Below are 10,932 nucleotides of genomic sequence, written 5' to 3'. Positions count from 1 at the left end.
TAGGGAGCAGGCCAACCTTTCATATAAAATTCCCCTTCACCAGCGGATCCTTCAGGAAAATAATATAGACCAAACCATTCATTCATTCTTACCAAAGAATAATTTTAAAGAATTTGCTATAGTTTTGACTATTGGGTCCGACCTTTCAGGCACTTGGTGGCCAGACATATATATCATTTACACATTTAAATCGGTCTCTCTTCACCCAAAGATTCTTCAGACCAAATATGGACCAAATATTTCCATTCTTATAGAAAAATAAGTTTTTTTGAAAAAATGTTAGCTGTATTTTCCCTATTTAGTACCGTCCCGAGGTCACTGGATGACGAGGGGTTGGAGGGTAGGGGAGTTGTAAGTTTTAGACCAACAGTTTCATACAAAATTGGTTCCCCTATGAATTTTGACCTATGACTAAATCTGGTCAAAATGTATTCAGCTTTTCATAACAAGCAGAGATTTAAATGAAATACCGCTATTTCCCATACTGGGCCCCGTTCCTCAGCCCCAAAGTGGCCAGAGTCACCATTTATCAAAATTTGTTCCCTTTCCTCCAAGGATGCAAGCTTGTGACCGGATTTTGATCAAAATTCATTCAGGTCTGTATGACTAGTAGCGATTTAAAGTAAGTGCTGACTGACGACGGATGCCATCCCCATGGCAAAAGCTCACCTGTCCTTCTGTTAATAGGACGTTAAACATAAACAAACCAAAACAACCAAAACAAACCAAACCTTCGGACCAGGGGATACTAAAAACGTAATTGTATCACCCTAATCAGCAGCTATCATATCTGTATTGGACATTCAGGTAAGCTTAAATCATGCTCGAGTACGACTTACATTCCTCTTATAAAGAAAAGTCATATACATATTTTCTATCTACATAAGATTATCACTAAAACATAATTTTGAAATAACAAAATAATCACATTCCATTTCCATACGTATCTTTTATATTGCTTCTCGAAAAAAGGTATGTTCATATTTCACAAATTTAGAGCCTTTTTCACATTAATTGTTATATTTTCAAAACATCTTCAAAATGTCCTTTTATAATAAGGGGAAGATGTATATTTTAAATGGGCCAAAAATGGAATTTATCAATTGTTTTATTCAAATTTAAATACATGGATCAGATTTGCACCTTTAGAGCCCTTTTAAGGAGAAATACAGACATAGAGGAAAATTCACGAATCGGCAAGATATCTAAGTCTATTTCCCTCCTACGACTGCATCCAAACGGTCACAAAGACATCAGCGAAACCACACCCGATCCTGTGGGGTCCCCACATTTAGTCGCCTCTTACGTTCATGCAATGAAATGCATCAGGAAAAAATTCTTTCATAGCTCATTCACGAGGTTGGTGACCTGAGATAGAGATAACGAGAGTAATATTTAGTTCAAACATGCCATTATGATATATTTTACTGTTATGGCGCTAAGCAGCCACTATATTTCATTTTCAATGTATGATTAAAGGGAAATAACTCTAATAAACTGACAGCATGAGATAATAACAAGCTTAATAAAATCAGGTATGATAAGTGATAAATGAATAATCCATCAAAATACTTCTTTAGCAAATGTTGTTCATATAGTAAAGAAGATACTTAACATACTTGTCATGCCAATCTCAAGGGCCTAGACCACCAGCTGGTCCTAACCGGCCACATTAATAATCACTTACAATTGCTGGCCCTAACAGGCCATTATAATATTCGCGTACTTGCCGGTGGTTTTTCTCCGGGTACTCCGGCTTTCCTCCACCTCCAAAATCTGGCAAGTCCTTAAATGACCCTGGCTGTTAATAGGACGTTAAACAAAAACAAACCAAATCACTTACAATTGCTGGCCCTACCCGGCTATCACAATATTCACTTACAATTGCTGGTCCTAACCGGCCACCATAATATTCATTTTAAATTAGTGGCTCTAACCGGCCATTATAATATTCACTTACAATTGCTGGCCCTAACCGGCCACCATAATATTCACTTACAATTGCTGGCCCTAACTGGCCACCATAATATTCACTTACAATTGCTGGTCCTAACCGGCCTCCATAATATTCACTTACAATTGCTGGCTTGGTTTGGTTTGTTTTTGTTAAACGTCCTATTAACAGCCAGGGTCATTTAAGGACGTGCCAGGATTTGGAGGTGGAGGAAAGTCGGAGTACCCGGAGAAAAACCACCGGCCTACGGTCAGTACCTGGCAACTGCCCCACGTAGGTTTTGAACTCGCAACCCAGTGGTGGAGGGCTAGTGTTAAAGTGTCGGTACACCTTAACCACTCGACCACCGCGGCCCCTAAATTGCCTTACCGGCCACCATAATATTCACTTACAATTGCTGGCCCTAACCGGCTACCATACTATTCATTTACTTTAAGCTGGCCCTAACCGGCCATTATAATATTTACTTACTTTTAGCTGGCCCTAACTGGCCACCATAATATTCATTTACTTTTAGCTGGCCCTAACCGGCTATCATTATATCCATTAACTAATTATAGTATAATCATGTTCATTAACACACCTACTTCCCTTTCAATGACTTCAATGTGTCTTTAGGTTTATTTATACTTTCAACTGGACAATGATGTCACAAAAATAACACAATCATCACCGGCAGTGAACATAACTACTACAAATATTTGTATTGACAATCGTTGATATTGATAGGATAGGGCGATGGTCATTGTCTGATTGGATCATCCCACTTTGTCATCTCCACCGATCGTGTGTGTTCCATTAGTTTTGTCCTTTAGATACTAACATATACACAAAGATGCTGAAAACAGTAGATTGGAGTTTCTTACCGCTACTGATAGGATTAATTACAGGTATGTAATACTAGTTCATTTACATATTAATTTGAATTATCCAATTATGTCAGTTATCTAAGATAAAAATATTTTACAAACAAAGAAATAGTATCTTCCATGGCAAAACTAATGGTTATGTAGTGTTTTGCGATATTAACATAAATATAATTAGATGTATTATTCAATATTTATATAACGTGCAAGGTTGTCTAGTATCTAGATCATAGTATGTGTATTGGTGGTTATCGAGCAGATTACGATAGATAAATATTTATCTATACCTGTGTCAAATATGTTGACCTATTGTCTCAGTTGATGTTTACAACTGAGATTTGCATCTAACGACGAATGTTGGTTACATAGTTCTTCAATTAAGAAGTTATATCTATTGAATACATGTTCTTATAGATATGATTGTATATTTGATGTTATGTTGTTTCAATGCGTTTAATGGGATAGATAGAATTCTAGTACATATATTTAAGCAATGAGGTTGATTTTTTTTTTATTTTCATCGGGGTATGAAAAGAATTTTTTTTGCAAACTGTATGAATCCGCTTAGCGGATTCTTACAAAGTTTGCAAAAAAAAATCTTTCCATACCCCGATGAAAATTTAAAAAAAATCAACCTCAATGCTTATAATTAATTTCAGTTAATTGTCTTTTTCTAATTCAAAACATGTATTATGTACAATTTTACGGGTTTTATTTGGGATTCTTTTTCTCAAATCAATACGCAACGTCAATTGTCGTATTGTGACGTCACATTTTTCGCGCCATTCTCGGAATTTCTTTCATAGAAGAATGAAAAGAATTTTTCGACCAATCACATTTGAGTATTTACCATGAAAACAAAGAAAAATTAATTATATATAAATAGATGTAGATTCAGTTTCGAGAGTTTAGACAGATGTTAATACAGTCTGAAAATATGCAGATAACATTGGTATGCATTTAGTAATAGACACAGAGCTGCATTAAATAGCTCTAAATATTAGTATCCTTCAATACAAATGGAGGGTTACAGCATAGCCAAAAAGGAATTAAACTTACCATGCAGTTGTTACGTCCTTCTAGGACTCGTCTGTGATTTTAAAGGCCTAAAGTGTTGTTACCTCAGTAGAATTGGATCTGTATTGATCCTTTATCGTTTTATCAATTCAATACATTTATCGTTGGCCGGGAAATCTAAATAGATGAATTAATATGTCACTCGTCCTAACAAGTAAACTTTAGTACATTTGTAGTAGGTCAGCAATCTAAATAGATGAATTGATATGTCACTCGTCCTAACAAGTAAGTTTAGTACATTTGTAGTAGGTCAGCAATCTAAATAGATGAATTGATATGTCACTCGTCCTAACAAGTAAGTTTAGTACATTTGTAGTAGGTCAGCAATCTAAATAGATAAATATGTCATTCGTCCTATCCAGTGAAGTTTAGTCTCCAAGATGACCTCCGAGACTGCCCACCATCTTTGCCGAGGACAAGTCATTTGAAATCGTACGGAAATGTCTGCCTGGTTTTCGTTACCAGTAAATATTCCTGGACCGATGCCAGCTCTCACTGTCATCGTCATGGCGGTCGTCTGGTCAAGATTGAGAATTTACAGAAACAGAATTTCGTCTACAACACACTTAAAGCTTTGCATTGGAAGGAAATCCGGGTGTGGATAGGAGCCAATGATCGTGCAAGCGAAGGCACGTGGAAGTGGACTGACGGTGAGTCGCTGGGGCATCTTACAAAATTGATAGTAGATTCAAAATGATAGTAATTACTAAATGATAGTAAATACTAAATGATAGTAGATACAAATTATAGAAAATTCAAAATTATAGAAAATACAAAATGATAGTAGATACAATATTATAGCAAATACAAAAATTATAGAAAATACAAAATGATAGCAGATTCAAAATGATAATATATACAAAATGAAAGAATATATACAAATGATAGTAGGTACAAATTGATAGAATAGATACAAAATGATAGTTATTACAAAATGATAGTCAATACAAAATGATAGTAAAAACAAAATGATAGTAATACAAAATGATAGTAAATACAAAATGATAGTAGATACAAAATGATAGTAAATACAAAATGATAGAATAGATACAAAATGATAGTAGATACAAATTGATAGAATATATACAAAATGATAGTAGATACAAAATGATAGTAGATACAAAATGATAGTAAATACAGATGATAGCAGATACAAAATGATAGTATACATAAATTGATAGAATAGATACAAAATGATAGAAGATACAAAATGATAGAATAGATACAAAATGATAGAATAGATACAAAATAATAGAATAGATACAAAATGATAGAATAGATACAAAATGATAACAGATACAAAATGATAGAATAGATACAAAATGAGGGTAGATATAAAACGATAGTAGATACATACTGTTATAGTTAGTGTTATATTTCTAATTTAAAGAGGCTTGCCCGCAGAGAGATCAGAAAAATTGGCTAATAGAAAAAGATTTTTTACACATGACAGATTGTTGGAATTGTTGAGTTTTTCATTTTATTTTCCTTATAAAACGCTGAAAAGTGATATTAAAACCTCATTTTTTAAATATTATTTATTTAATCACAACCCGCAATAAGTCCCCGCTATCAAGTGGAGTCTAATTTGATTGACACATCAAAGAAACAAGCACGTGCACAGTGCCGCACAGTGATAACTTCAAAGACAGCGGCGATTTACAAAGAAGATTTGCCGTTATATTCCATACATTTCCCTCTCAGGTTGAGTTTTAAAACGTCTTTTAAATACATATTCTGTAATTGTTTTCAAGAAATAAAGTCGGAAAGCCTCTAATTTTGTCACATAGAAACGTGTACTGAAGTTTATTTAGTGATCGGAGATGTGCCGTTTACCGGTCCGTCTGCGGGTAAGCCTCTTTAAAAAAAAAAAAAATAAACACAAAACACATATATACGTCCAATAAGATCATGCGTGGGAAAACATGCCCTCGGGCCGGAGCCCTTCTCAAAATGATGCGCTAATCTAAAAACGGAGTGCGCCAAAACAGGCAAATTCACCATAACTGAGGTAATCTATCTTACGTAGGTTCCAAACTCTCATACTCAAACTGGCATCAGGGTGAGGGACCCTCTCACAGCGGGTTCCTCTTCAACGCAGGATACGAGGACTGTGCTATAATGAAGCTCGATGACAGAGGACGATGGCATGACTATGACTGCGGGGGAGTTCTCTTCCTCGAAACATCTGTCTGTGAATATAGTAAGTACGGAAATATAGACATGTAAGACTACCCTGTATACTTTCACCACTAAGATGATTTGGTCGTTGTGTTACTTTAAAATGCTACACCCCGGCCCACGGTCTGTAAATATATATAATTAATACCAATTAATGATAAAACATGTAGCAGCGCACTGACAATGATTCTTCAGGGAAACGACAGATAGATAACAAATTTTGAGGCACAATATTATATTATGTTTTTTGGTACAGTTAGATATATTTCCTTATGCTTAAAAGGTCGACGGAAGCTCTAACTTTTGTAGGGTTTGGTTTGGTTAGGTTTTTTTGTATTGTTTAACGTCCCATCACCAGCTAACATTATTTAAGGTGTGCGAGATGCATGCGAGGTGTATGAGTTTGTTTTTTTTTTGTTTTTTTTTTGTATTTTGAGAGGCTGCGGTATGTTTGTATCTCCTTGTGAAAGAACTGATGCCGACTTTATAGTGCTACCTCACTGAAGCATACTGCCGCAGATACCAGGAGTCACATTATGCTGGCAACGGGCCAACCAGTCGTCCCACTCCAGAAATTGCGTTAATAAAGAGTAGCAACTACCAGTTTCTAGATCCTGGTGTCTCGGCTGGAGGTCTGAGTCAAAAGCCTTTCAAACAGGGAGAACACTCGATTAAAGGCCACAAGTGAGGCAGTGTCAGGGGAGACATTAGGAAGGATAAAGTTGGTAAAGGAAGATAAGAGATAATATTCAAAATTAAGTCTCATCTTACGATTATGCAATTGGGGCAGCAAGTACAGCCTTACCTTCATGGCATCTTTTGGGGGGTGTTAAAATGGTAAAGTATGCTAGTTTTTGTATTGTAGGGGATATATAACAGTGGGGTTTTTTTGCATGCGCGATTAATATTTCTGTAAACAAACGCAACCTGGTAAGAGTTGGTTTTATGTTTAGTTAAACACTGTTAGCATTAGCATATTTTGTCATCGGCATAAATACCTCATAAAGAGTATCGAATTACAATCTTATACATTTAGAATATTTCATGTCTTGAGCAAAACTAAACAATCGTTTAAGGGTCAGAACCACCAAAATCCCTAGATTTACTATCCATACTTTTGATTTTTACACTTTAACGTTTGCTCAATCTAAATCAAAGAATACTCACAGAGCATAATTTAAATAGTTTCGTTTGGTTTTTGCAGGCTCTTTTAACAGCCACTACATGATGTTTGGGAACAAATAAACAAAAATAGTTCCATTAAATATTTATTCGTTTTTTAAATTCAACATTTCTCTCCTATATAGATGACCCTTAAAAGATTAATCCTTTGAATGTCTATCACAGAAAAGGTAGTAAGACCCACAACAACAACAACAACAACAACAACGATGAGAACAACACCGACGACGACGACACCAACAACGACAACACCAACAACGACAACGATGAGAACAACACCAACGACGACGACACCAACAACGACAACACCAACAACGACTACGATGCCGACTACAACGAAAAGTGCGTTGATGAGTAGAGGAGGTTACAAAACCAATGGCTGTTGGTTATGGTATTCCTATAGGGACGGGGTGTAGAAAACAGAATCATTTCAGTCCTAAGTGTGACTGCAATGATCACGGTTTTCGGCAGATTATGTTTCCCGCTATTTTCGGCAGTAAAATAGTAAAATATAATCCCTTGACAATAGAGAAGATTATGAAATCTTCCTTTCGCAGTTTTCCAAGAACATGTGATCATTTTGTTTGAAACCTTTTGGGAAAAAACCTTGACATATAGTTCGTTTAAATGTCGACATCCCTACTTATTACATGTGGGTATGTTGTGTACAACAGAAAGTGTCGCATCTATATATACAGTGTATTCAATTGTACTTGAGAGACACCTACTTAAATTGTCTTCAGAACAACAACAAAAAATAATATAATCATACATAAGTAAAACAAGCATTCATGACGAGTAAGAGTTAGTTCTGCTCAATCAACTACACCCGCCATATATATATATAGTTTTTTTTCAGAAACCTGCTCGTCTTTCCATCCGGTTGCCTCCCTTGTAAAATTCTACAGGAATTCCTGCCTCAGGTTTGTCAGTGGAGACAAGTCTTGGAATGATGCGGACACTGACTGCAGGAGACATGGAGGGTTGTTGTTACAGATCCACAGCCAACAGGACCAGGACTTCGTGTATGAGAGCCTGAAGTCCCTACACTGGAGTGACTCGGGGGCGTGGATAGGGGCTACAGATAGTGGTAGTGAGGGACACTGGAGATGGAGTGATGGTAACATCTTAACAATATTAAGATATTGACTGTACTGATTCTATTATTGTACATTACTTTTGAAAGGTAGTTTTTCCATCAGAAACCCTCAGTAGGTTTACTGTACTGCTTGTATATGAATGCAATCAGCATTCACGCTGAACCAAGAGTGCTATACATATGAAATTTTAGAAGGCCGCCATTTAGCCGTTAAATCTAACAAATGAGCCCATTATGAAATAATGTGTTTATCTGGCTGATGACAAATATGTTAAATTTCATAACAGAAAGGGTGAATCATCCAAGGATCTATTTTAAGTGTTATTTTCAGGTTCGCGCGTTAAATATGGACACTGGAGCCCTGGTGAAGGGCCGTCTCACAACGCCACTAACGAGAACTGTGCCATGATCAGTGTGGATGACGGGATGTGGTATGACTACGATTGTACAGCCGTTATCTACAACCAGGCCTATATATGTCAATACAGACAGTGACAATATATGTCAATACAGACAGTGACAATATATGTCAATACAGACAGTGACAATATATGTCAATACAGACAGTGACAATATATGTCAATACAGACAGTGACATATGAAGTGGTTACTTCCCTTTGATAAATACGTAATCGAAACAAAGAAGAATTATCATTGTAACGTAGGTATCTCTCCGAAATATATAAATGATTATGTAAATACAGGAATGAACAGAGTGACGCATTTCTAATATGTCCAGACTGACAGTGAATTCGGTTTTTACGTAGTTTCCTCCCTTTATAGAATTAACAGAATGACTCTCCTTTAAAAATATGTATCCCCTTATTTATCAATTTGAATTTGCTTACCTCCCATTAATATATGTATGCATACATGTATGTCGGTACAGACAACTATTAAGTGACGTAGTTACCTCCCCTTAATATTAATGTGACGTAGTTACCTCCCCTTAATATTATTGTGACGTAGTTACCTCCCCCTAATATTAACGTGACGTAGTTACCTCCCATAAATATATACATATGTTGATACAGACAACTATTAATGTGACGTAGTTACCTCCCATTGATATCAATATGACGTAGTTACCTCCCATTAATATTAATATGACGTAGTTACCTCCCATTAATATTAATATGACGTAGTTACCTCCCATTAATATTAATGTGACGTAGTTACCTCCCATTAATATCAATATGACGTAGTTACCTCCCATTAATACCAATATGAGTAGTTACCTCCCATTAATATTAATATGACGTAGTTACCTGTCATTAATATTAATGTGACGTAGTTACCTCCCGTTAATATCAATATGACGTAGTTACCTCCCATTAATATCAATATGACGTAGTTACCTCCCATTAATACCAATATGACGTAGTTACCTCCCATTAATATTAATATGACGTAGTTACCTCCCATTAATATTAATATGACGTAGTTACCTCCCATTAATATTATTGTGACGTAGTTACCTCCCATTAATATATACATATGTTGATACAGACAACTATTTATGTGACGTAGTTATCTCCCCTTAATATTAATGTGACGTAGTTACCTCCCATTGATATATACATATGTTGATACAGACAACTATTAATATGACGTAGTTACCTCCCCTTTATAGTCATTTGTCACACTGCAAAAGAAAATCTAAAGCATTAATCTGATCGGGAAATCACCCAGCGATGATTTTTTTTTTGTATTCTGATTCGCGCAGGTAATAAGAGTCGCGCGCAAAGAGCAATAACTCCCATACCAATGGCGGAATATGTACGGTTTACTAACCAATACAGGCGCAATTTTGATAATTGTTTGTAGAATAAAATATAATGTTCGTTGTTCGATTTTCATTTGTTTTCAATATAATAGGATTTGCCATATGAGAAATTCGCCATGTTATTGCAGCCTTCAGCTCGAAAAAAAAAATAAATCCAGACAAAGAATATGAGACTATATCACCTGCCGAAAGCCTAAATAACTAATGATATTTGAAAGACGAAGACATCTTCTTAGTATATACGTACATACATTTTATTGCTTTATTGTTCACCTATCAAACATCAAATCAACCTCAAAATTACCTCACAAAGTATTGTGAAAATGCACTGAAAAATGACAATGTGCATAATACACATTAGGTAATGATCTTAAACAAAAGATACAATGTAGACAATGGCAGAGTGTTTAAACATGTAATAATTTGAAACTTTACACGCACAAACCCAAGGAGGATATGTTAAAAAGGAAAGAGGAAAAAAGGATTGGATTACTTAGTCAAGTTAAGGTGATGAGGTTTACAAAAAATAAACATGAGGGGGGGGGGGGGGGGGGGTGCATAGATGGCTCTTACTGCAGCTAAACACGATCTGAATCCATATATCCTTTGAAGCGGTCTCTTGACTACATACCCAGTAACTGTTTCTGGGAGTGCAGAAGGCCAGAAGCCCCGGCCCATGCAGTAGCTCAAAAGTAGGTCAGCAGGAACACTGGCACTGGTAAACATACCGAAACTGCTGATAAGTCCGCAGGTGTGTGTTGTACGTACACGTAGTGGAGCAAGCCAA

At 35.9% G+C, this 10,932-nt stretch overlaps 1 protein-coding gene across 1 annotated transcript; it reads left to right on the top strand.

Annotated features, from left to right (window-relative positions):
- Positions 1 to 2,542: 2,542 nt before the first annotated feature.
- On the top strand, positions 2,543 to 10,158 carry LOC117345269 (brevican core protein-like). Its single transcript, XM_033908315.1, has 6 exons — positions 2,543 to 2,844; positions 4,260 to 4,547; positions 5,927 to 6,100; positions 7,426 to 7,602; positions 8,120 to 8,380; positions 8,691 to 10,158. Exons 1-6 carry the CDS (start codon positions 2,790 to 2,792, stop codon positions 8,852 to 8,854), a joined length of 1,119 nt encoding a protein of 372 aa, XP_033764206.1. The 5' UTR covers positions 2,543 to 2,789; the 3' UTR covers positions 8,855 to 10,158.
- The last annotated feature ends 774 nt before the right edge of the window (positions 10,159 to 10,932 follow it).

Source organism: Pecten maximus, chromosome 16 (assembly GCF_902652985.1).
Source record: "Pecten maximus chromosome 16, xPecMax1.1, whole genome shotgun sequence".
NCBI lineage: Eukaryota > Metazoa > Mollusca > Bivalvia > Pectinida > Pectinidae > Pecten > Pecten maximus.
This window is presented reverse-complemented; position numbering and strand designations above follow the sequence as displayed.